Source organism: Ursus arctos, unplaced genomic scaffold, assembly GCF_023065955.2.
Source record: "Ursus arctos isolate Adak ecotype North America unplaced genomic scaffold, UrsArc2.0 scaffold_7, whole genome shotgun sequence".
Taxonomy (NCBI): Eukaryota; Metazoa; Chordata; class Mammalia; order Carnivora; family Ursidae; genus Ursus; species Ursus arctos.
The window spans coordinates 15,898,235-15,919,412 of record NW_026623089.1 but is presented as its reverse complement, the minus strand read 5'-3'; the positions used below and the strand labels follow the sequence as shown (position 1 = coordinate 15,919,412).

The 21,178-nt window shown below is 38.9% G+C and overlaps 1 protein-coding gene across 1 annotated transcript in view; it reads left to right on the top strand.

The window, feature by feature from the left end:
• TDRD1 (tudor domain containing 1) overlaps positions 1–21,178 on the top strand; it is a 52,332-nt gene that overhangs the window by 1,019 nt on the left and 30,135 nt on the right. Inside the window, exons 2-3 of the mRNA XM_057308595.1 lie at positions 14,448–14,778; positions 17,294–17,352. Of these exons, the coding sequence (XP_057164578.1) occupies positions 14,448–14,778; positions 17,294–17,352 (390 nt within the window). The remainder of the gene's footprint in view (positions 1–14,447; positions 14,779–17,293; positions 17,353–21,178) is intronic.

Sequence of the window (21,178 nt, the reverse complement as noted above, 5' to 3'; positions counted from 1 at the left end):
TGCTGGATTTGTTTTTTTTTAATTTTTTATTTTTTTAATTTTTTTATTATATTATGTTAGTCACCATACAGTACATTCCTGCTTTCTGATGTAAAGTTCAATGATTCATTAGTTGCGTATAACACCCAGTGCACCATGCAACACGTGCCCTCCTTACTACCCATCACGTCTATCCCATTCCCCCACCCCCCTCCCCTCTGAAGCCCTCAGTCTGTTTCTCAGAGTCCATAGTCCCCCATGCTTCATTCCCCCTTCTGATCACCACCCTTTCTTTATCCCTTTCTTCTCCTACCGATCTTCCTAGTTCTTATGTTTCATAGATGAGAGAAATCATATGATAATTGTCTTTCTCTGCTTAACTTATTTCACCTAGCATTATCTCCTCCAGTGCCGTCCATGTTGCAGCAAATGTTGAGAACTCATTCTTTCTGATAGCTGAGTAATATTCCTATTGTCTATATGGACCACATCTTCTTAATCCAGTCATCTGTTGAAGGGCATCTCGGTTCCTTCCACGATTTAGCTATTGCGGACAATGCTGCTATGAACATTGGGGTGCATATGGCCCTTCTCTTCACTACATCTGTATCTTTGGGGTAGATACCCAGTAGTGCAATGGCTGGGTCATAGGGTAGCTCAATTTTTAACTTTTTAAGGGACCTCCACACTGTTTTCCAGAGTGGCTGTACCAACTTGCATTCCCACCAACAATGTAGGAGGGATCCCCTTTCTCCACATCCTCTCCAGCAATTGTTTCTTGCCTTGTCAATTTTTGCCATTCTAACTGGCGTAAGGTGGTATCTCAGTGTGGTTTTGATTTGAATTTCCCTGATGGCTAATGATTTTGAACATTTTTTCATGTGTCTGTTAGCCATTTATATGTCATCATTGGAAAAGTGTCTGTTCATATCTTCTGCCCATTTTACCTCTTTCCTTTTCAACAGGAAATGGTACCTCCCTCCTTAAATGAAAATACTGCAGTTTAACTTTGCAGTTAAAGTGTTTTTGACTGTGAAGAAATAAATTGACTTTAAAACAGTCAATCCACCAAACATTCCTAGTGAGATATATTTTTCCAAGGGGGAAAAATGTAAGCCCTTTTCACAGCTCATATTGTTAGTAATAACCTTCATAGTGTTATTTCTGAAATATATGTATTAGTTTAAAGCATATAATTATGCTTCTGGATGCTAAGATTTTCATTGTTGGAGAAAGGAAATACAAAACCAAAGAAATTAAGTAAAAATTCTGCAATCCTAAATTTGAATTTAGAAATATCAGTATGAAGTCATGGGTTTTTTTTTTTCTTCATTAAAAGTCTGTCCACTGGAAAGGCCTGGAATAATGATCAGCAGAATGCACAACCCTATTCTCCATCATTTCTAAATATAATTTCCCACAAAGAGTCACTCGGGCTCCACTTGGAAATCGAGGACTGATTCTAAGTCTGAGCAGGAAAGGTGCAAGAAAGTCTGAGATATATGTATAAGAAAGCAAAGAAGAAAAATAATAAGAGTTGTGTCAAAGACTCAGGAGCCAATTCAAAAGTGTGCCCACTGTTCAAAGGAAAATTTAGCATTAAAAAATAATAACAACAGCATTTGAGACTCTTCGACTACGTCAAAAATTAATGTGTGTTGATTTTTTAAAACATTACTGGTCACCTTAGGAAGATGCCAAAGAATCATCACAGTCTGAAAACTGATAAAAGAATCAAGCATCCTAACTTTCCTGTTACAACTGAATTTCAATCAAATAATCAGTGTAGGAAAGTTCTTTATAGAATTCCAGATAATAAATACAGGAAATAGATTATTAGCATTTTGTAAACCTTAATGAAATAATGGATCTAGGTAACAATCATCAGTGAGTCTAGAATCATTAGACAAAAAGCCAGTGGAAAACTTTATAGTGGATGGATGGGGCTGATAACACTGGAACCTGCTAGATCAATTTTAATATCCTCCAAAGAGAAACAACTAGATATTAAGTGTCTTCTGATGTGACGCTATAGAGGAACACAGTACCACCTGTGAGTATTCTTGCCAGAGGAGATAACGCTCAAAATTGAACTTAAGAAAAACTGCTATTACTTCAATATATAAATAGCAAGAAAAGGATTAAAAGGAAATCTCTTTTTAAAGTACATCACTGAATACAAATATAGGATCTTGCCTGGACGCCAATTTGAACATACCAATTATTAAAGATCATTTGAGACTTTCTGGATATTTTAAATACTAATTTTATGGTATTAAGAAAGTGTTAAGAAATTGTTCAATTGTTAATGGTTAAGTTTTGGTGCTGCTTTTAAAAGTTATTATCTTTTGGGGTGCCTGGGGTGGCTCTGTCGGTTAAGCGACTGCCTTTGGCTCAGGTCATGATTCCAGAGTCCCAGGATCAAGTCCCCCCCCCCCCCCCGCCCCACCGTCAGGATCCCTGTGGTGGGGAGTCTGCTTCTCCCTCTCCCTCTGCTCCTCCCCACACTCATGCTCTGTCTCTCACTTTCTCTCTTTCAAATAAATTTTAAAAACCTTTAAAAAAAAAGTAAGTTATTATCTTTTAAAGATACATAAATATGTACAGAAAACAAGATACAATGTCCCAGAAAGTAAAAGTGATCAAAAATCCCCAAATAAATAAAAATAAAAACAACCCCACATTGATGGGAATATGTCAAAGGATAACAAGAGCCAACTCAAAGAGCTCCCAATGGCCAAAGTCGTAAAAATTTGAGCAAGGAAATAAGTTAGTGCTGGATTATAACCCAAAGTATAAAATAAACATGAGCTCATACTAATAATATACAGTATATATGATCAAATATATTAATAAATGGAGAAGAGACAAATCTCCCATGCAAAAAAATTTGAAATTATTTCAGTATGTGGCCCTTAAGGAGGGGGAGCATAACTTCTCTTTCTTAGCTGTGTAGACTGTGTATAATAACTTTCTTCCAAAGTGTATAATATACAAAGGGAGGGAAAACAAGAGTAACTTTAGAAACCTGAAGAACACTAGTCAGGTGGTAGTGTCTCCAGCATGCTATAAAGGTGTGTACAAGAGTTGTCTTTCCACAACGTCAGCTTTATTCAATCATAAAGTAAGGTTAATACAACTGAAAGCAGGTTCGGGTTTCTAAACTCAATGACATTTCATTATGCATTTAACTTGGCTTCATACACCTCACACCAAGTACAATACAAAGTTATGCAACAAACAAAATACAATAAGAGTAAGAACTTAATCAAACCAAGTCAGTCTGTGAGCACAGTTAAGATGAGGACTTGGTCAGGTCTAGGCTAGCTCTAGGTACTTACTGCTTAATATGTTCAAAAGTGGAGGATCTCTATTATGTTCAGAGATCAATCAGGCACAGCCTTCCACCGCAGTTGCCTTTTAATTGGTCAGATAAGGAAGGGTCAGTGTCTAGAGAGCCTGGCAGTTTGCTGCAGAAATCCTCCCTTTTTACAGGAGTTTAATCATTCTTGCACCTTTGCAGGCCTCTTTTGGCTCTAGTGATTATCAGCTCGTAGTTCTTCCAGGTCTTACGGGTTATTAGTCCTTAGTACTCCCAGTCTATACTGGTTTTGGTGATATCTGGTCTTACCTGGAATATCCTTGGCTACTTTTCTGATTATGTCACTACTTGACATGAGTGACACCATCTTGCTCCCTACAGGTGGAAACCATCAGCCATCATGAATCATGTTCACAGACTGTACGCTTGATATGGTGCTATACAAATGGCACTTTACCTGTATAGCCTTCCTTCCAAAAATCCTTAACTCCAGTCTTATGAGAAAAACATCAAACTCCAACAGTGGGGCAGTTTACAAAATGCCTGACCAGTACTCCTGGAAGCTATCAAGATCATCAAAACAGGGAAAGTCTGAAAAACTACCACAGCCAAGAAAAGCCTAAGAAGACCTGAAAACTAAATGTAATAATGTGGTATGCTGAATGGAATTCTGGCTTAGAGAAGGGACAATAGGTAAGAACTATGGAATTCTAAATAAACTCTGGACTTTAGTAATAATGTACCAATATTGGTTCCTTAATTGTAGTTAATGCATCCTACTAATGTAATATGAATAATAGGGGGAATTGGGTGTGGTTAATGTGGGAAACTGTACTATCTTCTCAATTTATTCTCAGTTTTTATCTAAAACTGCTCTAAAAGAATCTTTTACAAAGAAAAAAGGTACAAGTCAGAATTTGCTTCCAAGCAACGGGAGAAGTGTGTGTGGGGAACGGATACAGACAAGACTGGCCGTGAATTGACAATGTTGGAACTAGGCGATAAATACATGGGGGTACCATTTTTCTCCTGAATTTGTTTGAAAGGTTTTACAAATATTTGAGCGGCAGCAACATATAAACAGGTGCGCTTAGTTAGGGAAAAAGCGATCACCTGTTTTTACTTTCCAGGCCGTGGTAGCGGGCTAATTTGAAAAATCTTGCACGACTTTCATTGGTTAATGCGATCTAAGTGACCATTAGGGAGACAGGGTCTGCGTCTTTGTGCTCGAAACTCGCCCTCCGATTCACAGGGCCACATTTCTAGACTCAGCTGGAAGAGCTATGTTGTCTGAGCAAAGGAACTTTGCCAGCAAGGAAGGCCGGAGAACAGCGACTCCCCCCACGCCCACTCCCACCCCCGGGGCACAGCACAGATTCCCCATCACGCGGAGGGCGTGTGGGCGTCGCAGGGCGCACGTGGGCGCAGACTGCGCAGGCGCTGCGCTGGCCATTGGAGGTGAGGTGAGCGCAGGGAGCGCATCTGGGTGGCGAGGCTGCCGGCACGGGCAGACGCCACCACGGCCAGCCTTCAGAGACGGGTCCGGGTCAGCGGCCCTTTTGCCTCTTACCAGGTCAGGGTTCCCAGGCGCGTGGGGGGAGCGAAAGGGACTGCGTGAGGGCTGCAGGGCTTCGGTCGTTGGGGGCCGGACGTTGGGCGCTGGACGTTGAGGTCGGGCGTTGAGGTCGGGCGTTGAGCGGGCACCAGGGGCCTGGAAGTGGAGAGAGGATGGAAGGGTGGAGGAGCCCTTGGAGCCTTGGCTGGGAAGGGCAGGTCTAGGGTTGAAGGTTGTGGTGGGGGAGGGGCACGAGAAGTGAGAATTGAGCCCCTGGGTAGACGGGGGCCTTGTACTAGGTTTGGAAAATAGTACTTCCAGGCATGATTCTCCAAAATGTGAACGTCCGCTGGCATCCCGGTGGAGGAGCTCTTTGCTCTTGTCTCTGAAAGAATCTAGTTTGTAGAGTCAGTGCTTTTAACTCAAAGCTGCGGTGCAAACAACACTAACTCTTAATAGATTTTCCCGATATTTGCTGCCTTCTGTAGGAAAGGTAGACGCACCACGGCTTTGGCTAGGTACGGGTAAACCCGCACTGGTTCACTTTGCATGTGTTTGTAGCGTGTCGGCCGTGTGCCAATCGCATTTCTTGGCACTTCGGTCCCTGCTATAAATACACTGGCCCTATTGGCCTCTGGAGTACGAGAAGCTTCTAGTTTCCTTGTTGAACCCTCGGGGTATTGAATGGGAAGTGGCATGGCCTAGGAATCGAACCTGGATTTTCAGCTCAGCTGTGTAAGGGCACTCCCCCTGGGGGGTTTGGCAAGTTATTTCACCTGCTCCGGTCTCCCTTACTTATCTGGATGAATAAAGGAAATAATACTTTAATCCTCAGTTATTTCAGTGTGCAAAGTAGTTACACATGAATGGCAGAAATTCTCTGTGGTATAAAAAGTAAGGTTTAAAATAATGGCTGCCTCTGAAGGACTTAGTAAGCACCGGTCACTGTGCTAAGTAGTTTACATACATTCTTCAATTTAATCATCACAGTTAAGAGTTATGAGGAAGTTACTAAGATTGGCTACATTTTACAGAAACTGGATCCAAGAAAGATGAAGTGATTTTGCCTGAGATAGCAGAGCTAAATGAGGAAGATGAGGCTCTGCTCAGATTTCGGTCTGACCCACTTAAAAACTCACGTTCTGCTGAACTGTTGAGTTCCATAGCTTTAAAACTGAATGTTTCCTTGGGTGTTGAGTTTGGTAAGTTCTTTATAGATTTTGGGTACTAGCCCCTTAGCTGATAAAACATTTGCAAAAATCATCTCCCATTCTGTCGGTTGCCTTTTGGTTTTGTCAACTGTTGCCTTTGCTGTGCAAAAGCTTTTTATCTTGATGAAGTCCGAATAGTTCATTTTTGCTTTTGTTTCCCTTGCCTTTGGAGACACGTCTAGTAAGAAGTTGCTGCAGCCAAGCTCAAAGAGGTTGCTGCCTGTGTTCTCCTCTAGGATTTTGATAGATTCCTGTCTCACATTTAGGTCTTTCATCCATTTTCAGTTTATTTTTGTGTATGGTGTAAGAAAATGGTCCAGTTTCATTCTCCATGTGGCTGTCCAGTTTTCCCAACACCTTTTGCTGAAGAGGGTGTCTTTTTTTCCATTGGATATCCTTTCCTGCTTTGTCAAAGATAAGTTGACCATAGAGTTGAGGGTCCATTTCTGGGTTTTCTCTTCTGTTCCATTGATCTATGTGTCTCTTTTTGTGCCACTACCATACTGTCTTGATGATTGAAGCTTTATAATAGAGCTTGAAGTCTGGGATTGTGATGCCTTCAGCTTCTGTTTTTTTTTTTTTTTTTAAGATTTTATTTATTCATTTGACAGAGATAGAGACAGCCAGTGAGAGAGGGAACACAAGCAGGGGGAGTGGGAGAGGAAGAAGCAGGCTCCCAGCCTGAGTGGGGCTCGATCCCTGAACACCAGGATCACGCCCTGAGCCGAAGGCAGACGCTTAAGGACTGAGCCACCCAGGTGCCCCCGGTTTTCTTTTTTAACATTCCTTTGGCTATTTGGGGTCTTTCCTGGTTGCATACAAATTTTAGGATTATTTGTTCCAGCTCTGTGAAAACTGTTGATGGTATTTTGATAGGGATTGCAATGAATGTATAGATTGCTCTGGGTAACATAGACATTTTAGCAATATTTGTTCTGCCAATCCATGAGCATAGAACATTTTTCCATTTCTTTGTGTCTTTCTCAGTTTCTTTCATGAATGTTCTATAGTTTTCAGAGTACAGATGCTTTATCTCTTTAGTTAACAGCAGTGTCCACAATAGCCAAACTATGGAAAGAGTCCAGATGTGCATCGACAGGTGAATGGATATAGACGATGTATATGTACACAATGGAATATTAGCCATCAAAAAATCTTGCCATTTGCAATGATGTGGATGGAACTAGAGGGTATTATGTTATCGAAATAAGTCAAGCAGAGAAAGACAATTATATGATTTCACTCATGTGGAATTAAAGAAACAAAACAGGAACATAGGGGAAGGGAGGGAAAAATAGTACGAAATCAGAGAGGGAGACAAAACAAACTGAGGGGTTCCTGGAGAGGAGGGGGTTAGGGGGATAGGGTAACTGGGTGATGGGCATTAAGGAGGGCATATGATATAATGAGCACTGGGTGTTATATACAACTGAATCACTGATCAAAGTGATTGAACTCTACCTCTGAAACTAATAATACACTGTTAATTAATTGAATTTACTGAATCACTGAACTCTGCCTCTGAAACTAATACACTGTATGTTAATTAATTGAATTTAAAAAATTAAATCTAAAAAAAAGAACCCCCCCCCCCAAAAAAAATCCCTGAATGTTTCCTTTGAGTAGCCATTCTCTCTGAATACGTGTGGTTACCACGAAAACAAAAGCAAACATTAGAGAAGAAAAAGAAAATTATAGCTATATATCTGTTGCAAGTACTTTTGGTATTAAAGGAATTAACTCATTGTGGTAAGAATTAACTTTAGCTTCTAGTCTTCTGGGAAGGAAGGAGAGGGCTTACAGTCGTTGCAGGTGTATCCTGGGATGCTCTTGGCCAGATGGAGGAAGGGGAACAGGATTCTAAGGGAGTGCAAGAAAGGGTTTGCCCCTTAGGGAGCTTCACGTTTTATTTGTGTCAAATCATGAAGCACAGAACAAAAGGACAATACAAAGCCAAGGCCTTATTTTTGCGTGTAGAACTATTGCAGTTACTTCCATGCCATTGGTCTTTTATTACATCAGTGATCCCTTTAACATAAATTTGGGGAGCCTCCTAATTAACCTCTTGTGTTGGGATATATAACTACTGTGGATTTGGGGATGATTATAAATACATTTTTATTCATCAGTAGCATGTAAAAAATAGTAGATTGTTTATAGGGGAAACTGCTGTTTTAAAACTGGGTAAGATTAGCCCATGAAATATCATGACCCTTGCAGTGATGTCTGTAACACACCTGTACCTGTATACCTGAAGTCAGCAGCCCGAGGTTGGGAAGGTCAGCATTATGGAATAGTGTCTGCCCACCCCAGATTCAGATATGCCCAGTGGTTGACACAGGACGAAGCCAAGTAAGGATAATTGCAATTTCTTAAGTTGTTTTTTAACGTTGAAATACATGTGTTAGAATTCATAGGACTGTAAATTAAAAGGCAATTTTTATATGATAAACACATTTTAAAAAAATTAAGTTCCAAATGATGTTAGGTAACTGAGAGTTTTATGTGTACTCAGAGTAGTCCTGGCGGCGACTCCAAAAGCTGGTGCGTTAAGTGGAAGTAGTGTTCAAAGTAAGGGGTAATAGGATGATGGTTCTGCTGACCGGCCGTTGGCTCCAATCTGCAGTCCTGTGCTCAGTTAGGAGGAGGATGTCTATGTGAGGGTTTCTGATGAACTAGAGAAAGTCCAGACTTGTGAAGGTGTTACATCAGCTGGTGAAGGACCTGGAGGAAAGTGGGTGTGATAGACATCTCAGATATTTGAATGGTTATGGTTACAGGGCAAAAACAGGAGTCAGTTGGGAAGTGAACCATTTTATAAAGAAGATACAGTTGGCTGTCCAAAATTAAAGGAAGTGAGAAGCTTCTAGTTATAGAACAGGTCTACATGTCTGTTTGCCCTGGGCGTTGTAATGAAAATTCCTGAATAGGGTGAGGCAAGTGAGGTGTCTTTCTAACCTACAAATTCCACTCTAGGTGGAGCTCCTTTTAAGCTTAAATCTTTTTTATTTGCTGCTTAAACTTCTACATTGGGTCTAAAACTGATGGTGCTGTTTTTCCTGAAGTCAAATTTATTTAATTTTTGGACTTTGGAAGAGTGGGTGTAAGACTTGAAGTTCTATTAAATTTCAGAAAACCTCATAACATGATGTAATTCTCCATTTAAGACTGCCGCATGTAATTTTAGACAGTGAATTTCATTTTCACTCTCCAGGTTGTCAGGAAAACACTGCAATAGTGCATTTTAAATAGTTTTGTCAAACAAATATCTTTTGAATGCCTCATTGTACAAAACATCATGGTAGGTGCTATGGGAAATCAGGGTTTTTTCTTAATGTTTCTAATAAGACCTGGTTCCTGCGCTCAAGTTACTTAAAATAATCTAGAATAGAGACATAACTATCTATAGCTAACTGTGCTACAGGATAGAAAGGAGCTGATTGTGGATTCACTGTCAGCCTTACTAAATAAGGACAAAGGAAAGGCTATTTCAGGAGTTACCTGTTGGGTATTAAGGGTCCCACTGGTGTTTTTTTTTTTTTTTTTTTTTTTTTTTTTTTTTTTTTAAGATTTTATTTATTTATTTGACAGAGAGAGAGACAGCCAGCGAGAGAGGGAACACAAGCAGGGGGAGTGGGAGAGGAAGAAGCAGGCTCATAGCAGAAGAGCCTGATGTGGGGCTCGATCCCAGATCGCCAGGATCACGCCCTGAGCCAAAGGCAGACGCTTAACCGCTGTGCCACCCAGGCGCCCCCCACTGGTGTTTTGAGGACTATACCCTAGCTTAGTGGTTTAAATATTACTTGATCCTTTACTGGTTTATAATTAACCACACTTGAGGAAAAATAGGCTTAATTTAAATGCAATATTAGTATTTTTATCTTTAAAATACTTTTTTCTATGAAAGTAATTCATTTTTAAACATAATTTCAGGGGCACCCGAGTGGCTCAGTCAGTTAAGCATCTGCCTTCGGCTCAGGTCATGATCCGAGGGTCCTGGGATCGAGCTTTGCATTGCATAGGGCTCCCTGCTCAGTGGGGAGCCTGTTTCTCCCTCTGCCCCTCCCCCCTGCTTGTGTGCATGTGCGTGCGCGCTCTCACTCCGCAAATAGAATCTTAAAAAAAAAACCCGCATAATTTGAAAATGAAAAAAACTGTAAAATTTAAAGATTCCTTTTATCAACCTACTTATCCCATAACACTCATTGTTACCTAAAATTCAGTGTATTTCATTGATCTTGCTTTTTTTTTTGCAGTTATTATACTGAATATACAGTTTCTGATTTTTCATTTGCTGTCCTTACACATTTTACAATGTTTTTGAGAATTAGGATTCTACATGGTCGTGTTAATGTTCTATCTAGTAGAGATATCACAGTTAAGTTTTTCCTCCAATTTTTTTCCGTTATTTTAAATAGGATTTTTTGGTGTTCAAGATTATTATTATTATTTTGAGAGAGAGAAGCAGCAGGCGGAGGGGCAGAGGGACAGAGAGGGAGAGAGAGAATCTTAAGTTTCATGCTCAGCATGCAGCTGACACATGGCTTGATCTCACAACCCTGAGCTCATGACCTGAGCTGAAATCAAGAATTGGATACTTACCTGACTGAGTCACACAGGCACCCCAGTGTTTAGGATTATTTTAGTGGGATGATTTCTAGGTGTAGAGTTAACAGACGAATGGCTAGAACGTTAAGAATACATGTATACCTGGGTGCCTGGGTGGCACAGTAAGTTAAGTGTCTGACTCTTGGTTGCAGCTCAGGTTGTGAGATTGAGCCCCATGTCAAACTCCCTGCTCAGCATGGAGTCTACTTGAGATTTTCTCTTTCCCTATGTCCCTCCCGCTCACACTCTCTCTCCCTAAAATAAATAAATATTGAAAGAAAATAAAAATAATACGTATATACCTTAAGAATATATGTCTATTTGGGGCACCTAGGTGGCTCAGTGGTTAAGTGTCTGCCTTTGGCTCGGGTCATGATGTCAGGGTCCTGGGATCAACCCCCGCATCCGGCTGCCTGCTCAGCAGGAAGCCTGCTTCTCCCTCTCCCTCTGCCACCCCCTGCTTGTGCTCTTGTGTGTGCGCGTACTCCATATAGAAAAAAAAAATCTATAGACATACATACATGCAGGTGTATCTAGGTGTGTGTGTGTATGTATGTATATCCAAATTGTCTCCCCATAAGAACATACTAATTTATATTCCCTGCAATAATGAATGTCCATTTTATTTTCCAAAGATTTTTAATTTATTTTAAAGATTTGAGAGAGAGATCATGAACAGCGGGGAGAGGGAGAAGCAGGAGCCCTAGATCAATTTATTTGAGAGAGAGCTAGTGTGAGCAAGTGTGTGGGGGGAGGGAGGAAGGAGGAAGGGGAAGAGAGAGAATTTCAAGCACTGAGCACAGTGTCCAGTGCAGGGCTCAATCTCAGGACCCTGAGATCATGACCTGAGCTGAAATCAAGAGCTTGTTGCTTAATCGACTTCGCCACCCAGGGGCCCGGTAGTTGAGTGTCCTTTTTAATCACACCCATGCTGGGCAGAAAATAATGCATAATTATTTAATTTGATTTTTTTTTAATTACAAATGAGGTTGAACGTTTTCCCCATCATGTTTATCAACTAACCTTCATCTTCTATGTATTCTGTTCATGCCTTTTGCTCACATTTTATTGGTATCTGTATCAATTGGGCTGCAAATAATAGAAAACTCGTGTTTATTTGATGCCACAGTGAGTCTATGCATAGCCAGATCAGGGCTGGTATAGGGACTCAAGGATACCTCCAGAGACATCAGGTGTTTTGCCTTTTTGGCTCTACCATCCGTAGGATGTGCTCTCTTCCTTTTTGCTTATTGCTTCTTGACTGCGTTACAGGAAGAAAGGGGTGAAGGATCCTGCAGCCAAATCTGTTCCTGCTCATCAGGAAAGGACAGAGCTTTCTGAGAAATTCTGCTCAGGAGAATTGATTATGGCCAGTATTGTCTGTCTCTGACTCAAGCTGGCGAGTTAGAGGTAGAAGATGGCCTTTGGGGTCAGTCACATTGTCTGCTACAGTATCTGAATGTTTTTACTATTTATCCCACTTTTAAAAATTTTTGATATTGAATTTTGCTTCTTAATTTGTATTTTCTGACTTCTTTGCTATTTTTTTGTAATTTTTTGTTTTATATAGTCATGTTTGCTATTATTTCCTTTGTGGTATTTTACCACTTTTAAAAGCAAAAAAACAAAACCTTTCACCCGCTCATGTGGTTGTTGTAGGCTGGTTCTCTGGGAAGCAAAACTTGAAATGGAGATTTGTATACTGTGGTAAGTATACGTGTCTTTCATGGCATTAGTGTTTTTGGAGTTAGTTGAGGTGCCTTTTCTAGTCCAATATATGCCCAGTGTTGGAAAAATGAATGCTCTTCATTGTATTGGTCCTTACTAGATCAAGTTTATCTTGGTACGAAAATATCACCGCTTATTTTCTGTTGACAAGTGTGTAAGGCAGATGTGTTCTTATTGTGGCCTGAACTTCTCCTCCTCGAATCAGTTTTTTTATAGATATAGGGACTTTTGATTCACTGATTCTTGGCTGCTCTCTCTCCTCCAGTGTTTCTTTCATTCATGTAAAAAAATCTTTGTCCCAATTAAGTTCTTTTATTGGCTATTAATATTCCATCTTTTTGGTTATTTGCATGGCACATGTTTTAGCTCTATTATTTCCAAACTTGCCATATAATTTTGTTTTATGTGTGCCTCTTGTGCATAACATCTAGCTGGATGTTTTTCTCCCTAAGTCTTTTTTAATTGAGACTAAATCATTGACAATTGAATTACTTGGGTTTGGTTCTGTCATCTTGTTTGATGTTTTCCATTGACCATGCTTGAATTTTTTTTTCTGTTAGACTGAGATTTTTTTTCTTCTGTAATTTTAAAATTATGCATTGTTTTTGTTCTTCTGGTAGTTACCCTAAAATTTTAATGTGTTTTCTTTGTATTTCTTGCATAGAGTCTGGAGTTACTCAGTATTCCTAACCCCACTGGAAGTTACTTTGCTTTTGTAGCTTCACAGTCTTTCTTACTGTGCCCAACATTCTCATTCTCAGTTGATCTGATCCTTTGGTGTGGGTGTGCTTATTGCCACACGTGTGCTTTCCCTGGCCACTGCAGGATCTCCCGCAGGAACTGCCCATCTGCAGGCCTTCAGTTAGGGATCTTCCCAGGATCTGGCCCATTGAGAGTTCCTCTCTTTGAGTGTGCCTGTGTCTGTCTGTCTGTCTGTCTTTCTTTCTTTCTTTCTCATTATCTTTTCCGTATTGTCATGGATTAGGCTAGGCCTAATTTAAAGCAAGAAATGAGATGGAAATTTTAGGACAACAGGATGTTTCTGCTATTTATCTTCCGTTCAAAACAATGTTAAACACATTTAGATACTACTCATACCAGTTTAACACTCTGGGGCTTTTTTTTTTTCTTTTTTTTTTTTTCCTGAGCAGTTTTGGGACAATAGGCAGTTTTACCTGCGGTCTACAGACAAAACTCTAGGTCACAACCTCAGAAAGAAAAGTTGTTCGTCAACTTTTATTACTTCCCTTGGGCAGGACACTTAGAATTCTTTAAGAGTAATAGGAAAACAACAAGCTAGCGTAAGGTCTGGATAGAGGTTTCTCAGAGGCACTTTGTAACAATACATGTACCTTATTTTCGGAGAAAGGTGCATGCAGTTAAGTCCTTAAAAAAGCAATAGATACAAGTTACAATTTATGGTAGCTCAGCTGGAGATGATCAAAGCAGAGGATTTGGGAAAAACAGACCAAACAGAGGTCAGCTGAGGCAAACCATGTCTTCCCATGTCTGGGAAGGAAAGAGTTTACCAGGCCAATGAGGAAGGGAGAGGGCATTGTGAGCTGGGTTCTGCATATTTAAAATCCTAGTGTCTGAAGTAGGATCTGGTAGAAGGATTCTGAGAGGCTAAAAAGGTAGGTGATGACCTGATTAAGACAATACCCTCTATTGTATTTCACCATTAAGTTGCATGCTCTGGGTTGGAAATATTTCTTTTTTAAAACATAAAAGTCCTTTTTTAATCCTGTTGTTTCAAAAGCTTTTTAAAGTAAAAAATGGTGTCGAACTCTGAGATTACTCTTTTGATGTCTCTTGAGTTAGCCTTTTGTCTGTGGTTGAATTGTGTGGAACTTGGGAGTTTGTACTTACCCATAGAGAATCTTTCTGTTTCTTGTGCCTTTAGGCCAGGCTGTGATATCACGGTTACCTCTGCTTTGGAATTATTCATGAGCATTACTTGTTACATAAAAAGAAATCACCTGGGCCTGCAATGCTTCTACTTTTGTAATTAAAAATTGCCTTTTGAATACACTTCTTCCCATAGACTTCTGTGAATTTTAAATTGCCACATAATATGATGTCAAGAAATAATTTGGAGACATCTACTTGTAAAATGACAGAGCCATTTAATTTTGAGAAAAATGAAAACAAGCTTCCACCACGTGATTCTTTAAGAAGTCCTGGAGCACATGCTAACCACCCTAATTTCCGGTTGAAAAGCCCAGAGAATGGAAATAAAAAGAACAATTTTTTGCTTTGTGAGCAAACCAAGCAGTATTTGGCTAGTCAGGAAGACAATTCAGTATCTTCGAACCCTAACCGCATCAGTGGAGAGGTGGTTGGATCCAAAGGAGACAGGAAGACGTTGTCGACAGGTGAGTGAAAACTACAGGCTTAATACTTTTTGATTCTGACAGGTTTTTTTTGGCTTATCACAGGTATGTAATCACAAACCCCGGGGCTATTAACAACAACTAAATGGCTACTTTATAGCATTTGCATTTAAAGATTTAGAAGGAAAAGCCAAATGCCAAATAGCTTCCTTTGACTAGATTCATCACAAAAAGGATTCCGGAGGGGAGAATGTCTACAGATGAGTTTTTCCCCCCACAATGGGAGAACTGTACTAGGAATGTAGAAACGACATACTCTGCCATTTTACAGATTGGCCATATTTTAAAAATGCTATGCAAATTGTATGCTTACAAAGATATACGTAAGAAATTGAATTGTTTCATTAGATTTTTGAAAATTGTTCCTTTAGTCCTAATCTCAAAAACCTGGTGTTGAAGGAGGCTGGGCCCTGGGTGAATGTATATCAGATGTGATCTTTTAATGTTCTGGTGTGTGGCCCTTGGGACCTCTGGGGTTTCCCAAGAGGTCAAAACTATTTTCCCAATAATACTGAAATATCATTTGCCTTTTTTGTTGTGCTGACTTTACACTGATGGTGCAAAAGTAAAGGTGAGTAAACCATTAATGCCTCATTAGCTCCTACCTGTCTGGGCTAGTGGTCATTGGGTTTTTTTTCATTGGTGTGAACTTGTAGTTAAGACAAAGCGAGAAATGCCTTACTTAGGGATGTCCTTGACAAAGCACTAAAAATTATTAAAATCTTGGCACTTGTGTACAGATATTTTTAGTATTTTGCGTAACAGAATAGGAATTACCCCAACTTCTGCTTCATAGGGAAGTATGAAAAGCGTGTGTGTGATTGAGTTGTAAGCTGTATGGAAACTTTTTTCTTGGAACATTGTTTTTACTTGAAAAGAATGACAAACTCTGGTTATTCAGATTTAGATATCTGGCATTCATTTTCTGAAAAATGAACAAAGTGAGCCTGTCACTTCAAGGAAAACACCTGACAGTATTTTGTTGCTAATGATAAAATTCAAGCTTTTGAGCAAAAATGAGAATTTCAGGAAATCTATATCTGCCACTCTGTGTGACAGCTTCTTAATACGTTTCTGGTGAGATGCGTGGTGATATTAACTAACACACATGATTTTTAAAATACTGTATAATGAAATCTGCCCGCATTTGGAAGATCTGCATAATTCAGTGTTTCTCAGTCTTATCCAAATGACCATGTTGTGATGTTGCATAGTTATGCATGGGTAAAAATCCATTCAAAGTGCAAGATCAGTGGATTCCAATGTCACATTATGAAAAAGTTTTTTTTTTTTTTTTAAAGATTTTATTTATTTATTCGACAGAGATAGAGACAGCCAGCGAGAGAGGGAACACAAGCAGGGGGAGTGGGAGAGGAAGAAGCAGGCTCATAGCGGAGGAGCCTGATATGGGGCTCGATCCCATAACGCCAGGATCACGCCCTGAGCTGAAGGCAGGCGCTTAACCGCTGTGCCACCCAGGCGCCCCACATTATGAAAAAGTTTTAGATTCCACATTGCAACTACCCCTCAAACTACCACTTGAGTTTTGGCATGATGTTAAAGCAAAATACCCATAATTATCTGAGAAGGCCATTAAATGCTTTTTTGCAACCACGTATCTGTGAGGCCAGATTTTCTTCATATGCTTCAACCAAAGCTACACAGGTGATTGAATGCAAAAAAAGTTATGTGAATCCAACTATCATTAGTTGAACCAAACATTAAACTATGATTAGTTAAACCAATTACAAAATTGTAAAACTGTGCTACTCTTCTCACAATTTTCTTTTTTTTTTTTGCTTTGGAAAATGTAGTTGCTTTAAAAACAAAAATCATTGTCAACCTAATGCATTTATTTTTAAATAAATGTTTTTAATTTTTTAAAAGTTTAAAATTTCTAATTTTAATTTCTTTTTAATAGTTTTTAGGGGGAGGAGAGGGAGAGAGAGAGAATCTTAAGCAGGCTCCACACCCAGCACAGAGCCCCATACAGGGCTCAATCTCAGAACCCTGAGATCATGACCTCAGCCAAAATCAAGAGTTGGCTGCTTAACCAAATGCGCCACCCAGGCGCCCCTACATTTTTTTAAGCTTTATATCCAGTGTGGGGCTTGAACTCATGACCCTGGGATCAAGTCACATGCTCTACTGACTGAGCCAGCTAGGCGCCCCTTAATTTCTAATATTGGTAAACATTGACAGACATGGGCCATACAAATGAAGTCTCATTGAGGTTCTCAATAATTTCTTAAGTGTGTAAATGAGTCCAGGATTCAGAAAAGTCTGAGAATTGCTGCCTCAGTGAATGAAGAAAATTTTGCAATTAATGAGGTTTCAAACAAATACTTATTTTTCATTAGGAAAAGTAGGGTGTTGCTTATTTGTAGTATAAGTTTAAGGCTATTATAGTATAACTTTATTATTTGAATATCTAATTATGATATTGTAAATTTTCAGGAATAAAGTAATATTTGGCTTTTACATTTTCTCTCTCCAGGAAACTCAATGTCACCATTAAATGTTGGAAACAATTCACCACCCAAAGAAGTAAATAGTGTAAGGGTTTTTTTTTTTTTCCTATGTTGTGTTTTTTGTCTATTTTGTGTTTTGTAAGATTCTAAACATATTTTGTATTGTGTTAATGAAGAAATACTCAATTTTCAGATATTATTGAAGGTCAGCTTCCTTTTCTTTATCCTAGTACCTTTTTTAAAAAATCTGTTCTTTTTAGGTGATTGTAGTATATGCCACACCATTGTAAGTGCAGCCCTGCAGCTGACATGCAGAAATAATACAGGTGCTGCGCAGCTGTTTCTGTTTCTCCCTTTGTGACGTGCTGCAGAATTTGGTGTAACATGACCATGATACTGTCAAGATAAAGAACATTTCCATCTTTCCCTTAAATGCTTTTTTATGGTCGTATCCTCTTCTCTCAAGTCCCTACCACCTCCTTGACCCATGGAGGCTGCACATCTAATCTGCGTCCAAAGTTTTGTCATTTCAAGGATGTTATATAAATGGAATCCTACAGTACGTAACTTTTTGGGATTGGGTATATTCACTCAGCATAATTCTCTGGAGATTCATCTAGGGTTGTTGTATCAGTAGTTTTATTTCTATTGCTGAGAAGTCATCTGTGGTTTAACATTCACATATTGAAGTGCGTCTGCAGGGTTTCCAGTTTGGGCTATCACAGCTAAAACTCTTATAAACCTTTATGTGCAGGGTTTATGTGAACATAAGTTTTTTGTTTTTGTTTCTGCTCTGGGACAGATGCCCAGGAGTGCAATTTCTGGGTCATGGAGTATTGCATATTTAGTTTTTTTAAGAAGCTACTAAAGTGTATTCCAGCAGAGCTACACCGTTGTTACGTTCCCACTGAGAATATCTGCACCGTCACAGCAGCATGTGGTGCTGGTGGTGTTTTTATTGTCCCCAGTCTCATAGACATGTGGTGACATTTCATAGTGGTTTTAATTCGTGTTCCCCTAATGGCTAGTGATAAACAGCTTTTCATGTGCATATTTGCCATTTCTATGTTCTTTTTGGTGAGATGTTTATTCATGTCTTTTGTCCATTTTCTGATTTGGATTATGATTATTATTTTTTTACTGCTCAGTTTTGAAAGTTCTCTGTATGTTCCACATTCTAGTCCTTTGTCAGATATATGATTCACAAATGATTCCTCCCAGGCTGTAGCTTGTCTTTTCATTCTCTTAACCCAGGTGTTTAGCAGAGCACAAATTTTTAATTTTAATGATGTCCTGATCACTTTTCCTTTTATAGATTATGCTTTTGGTGTCTAGTAATTATTTGCTACTTCAGATCCAGAAAATTTGGGGGTTTTTTTCCTAAAAGGTTTTAGTTTTACATTAGATTTGTGGTCCATTTTGAGATAATTTGAAGTTTTTTGGGGTTCCCCCCCCTTTTTTTTTGGATGTCTAATTTCTCCAGCACCATTTGTTAAAAATGCTGTATTTCCTCCACTGAATTGCTTTTGCACTTTTGTCAAAAATTAGGCCTATTTATTCTATTTTCCACTGACCTGTCTATTTATGCCTCCACCAGTATCACACAGTACTGGAGCTATGTAATAAGCCTTGAAGTTGGGTACAGTGATTTCTCCCACTTTTTTTTTTTCAAAATTGTTTTAATTAGTGTAGTTCCTGTGCCTTCCAATATACATCCTAGAATAATCTTGTCCATATCTGCATAAAGTCTTGCTGAGAATTTGATAGTAATTGATTTAAACTTGTATATCAATTTGAGGATTATCAGATTCTTTGGTGTGTTGAATCTTCCAGTCCATGAACATAATCTCTCTCTCCATTTATTTAGATCTTCTTTGATTTCTTTCACTTTGTAGTTTTCTGCTTATATGTTCTATGCATAGTTTGTTATATTTATATGTAGGTATTTTTTTAAGTGAGTGTAAATGCTGTTATATTTTTTATTTCCACATATCTTCATGTTCATTGTTAATATATATAAATACAGTTTTGCATGTTTCTCTTGTATCCTGTGACTTTGCTAAAGTCACTTATTCTAAAAATTTTTTTTGTAGATTCCATGGGATTTTCTACATAGATAATTGTATCATCTGCAAACAGGAACAGTTTTCTTTTCAATATATATACTTTATATTTCCTTTTTTTGCCTTATTGCACTGGCTGGAACTTCTTTTTTTTTTTTTTTTTAGATTTTTTAAAATTTATTCGACAGAGATAGAGACAGCCAGTGAGAAAGGGAACACAAGCAGGGGTAGTGGGAGAGGAAGAAGCAGGCTCCTAGCGGAGGAGCCTGATGTGGGGCTCGATCCCATAACGGCGGGATCACACCCTGAGCCGAAGGCAGACGCTTAACCGCTGTGCCACCCAGGCACCCGTGGCTGGAACTTCTAGCACTGTGTTGAGTAAGAGTGGTGACAGTGGATATCTTATTTTATGTCCAAACTCAGTGGAAAGCATTGAGTCTTTTCACTATTAAGTGTAATGTTAGCTATCGGATTTTTGTAGATGATCCTTATCAGCTTGGTGAAATTTTTGTTCCTGCTTTTTTGATAGTTTTGATCATGAATAGGTGTTGAGCTTTTCAAATGCTTTTCCTTCATCCATTGGTAATTGATCCTTTAACCTGTTAATATGGTGGATTACATTGATGTTTTATTTTTTATTATTTTTAAAGATTTTATTTATTAGAGAGCAAGAGAGAGAGAGCACAAGTGGGGGTGGGGGGCAGAGGGAGAAGGAGAAGCAGACTCTTCACTGAGCAGGGAGCCTGATGCAGTGCTCGATCCCAGGACCCTGGGATCATGACCTGAGCTGAATAACTGACTTGGCCACCCAGGTGCCCTTATATTGATATTTTAAAATATTTAACCAGCCTTGCATCCCTGGAATGAACTCCACTTTGTCATGGTGTATAGTTAATTTTGTATATGGATGAATTTTATATGGTATCATTTTGAGTAGGATTTTGACATCTGTTTCTATGAGCTGTTTGTAATTTTCTCTATTATCTTTGTATGGTTGGGGAATCAAGGTAATACTACCTTTCTGAAAGAGAAGTTGTATAGGATTTATGTTAATTCTTTAAACATTTGGTAGTGTTCTCCAGTGAAAACCATATAAGTGTGAAGATTTCTTTTTTAAGAGTTTTAAGTTTATTAAATTTCTTTAATATTTATAGGACTATTCACATTCTATTTCATATTGTGATAATTTGTGATTTTTGAGGAATTTGTCCATTTTGTCTACATCATGAAATCTGTTATATGTAGAGTTGTTCAAAGTATTCCATTATCATTTTTATGTCTTCAGGGTCTGTAGTAAGGTATACATTGTTTCATTTCTGATATTGGTAATTTCTGTCTTTATTTTTCAGTCTTGCTGATCTTTTCTTTCTTCCTTTATTTTTTTAAAGACTTTATTTATTCAAGAGAGAGAGTGTGTGCGCATGAGCTGTTTGGGGGGAGGTAGATGAAGAAGCCGTCTCCCTGCTGTGCAGGGAGCCTGACTTGGGGCTTGATTCCAGGACTCTGATATCATGACCTGAGCTGAAGTCTGACACTTACCCAACTGAGCCACCCAGGTGCCCCTTTCTTGATCTTATCAAAGAGCCAGGTCTTTGTTTCATTGATTATTTATTTCCTCCAAGTTTTCAATTTCATTGATTTCTCCCTTTATCTTTATTGTTTCCTTGCTTCTGTTTGCTTTGGGCATGTTTTTTCCTTATTTTTTAGGTTCTTAAAGGGGAATTTAGATTATTGATTTGAGACTTACCCTGTTTTCTAACATGTGAACTTAGTGCTATAAATTTACCTCTTGGCAGTGCTTTAACTGTGTCCTACAAATTTTGATTTGTTATATTTTTGTTTTCTTTT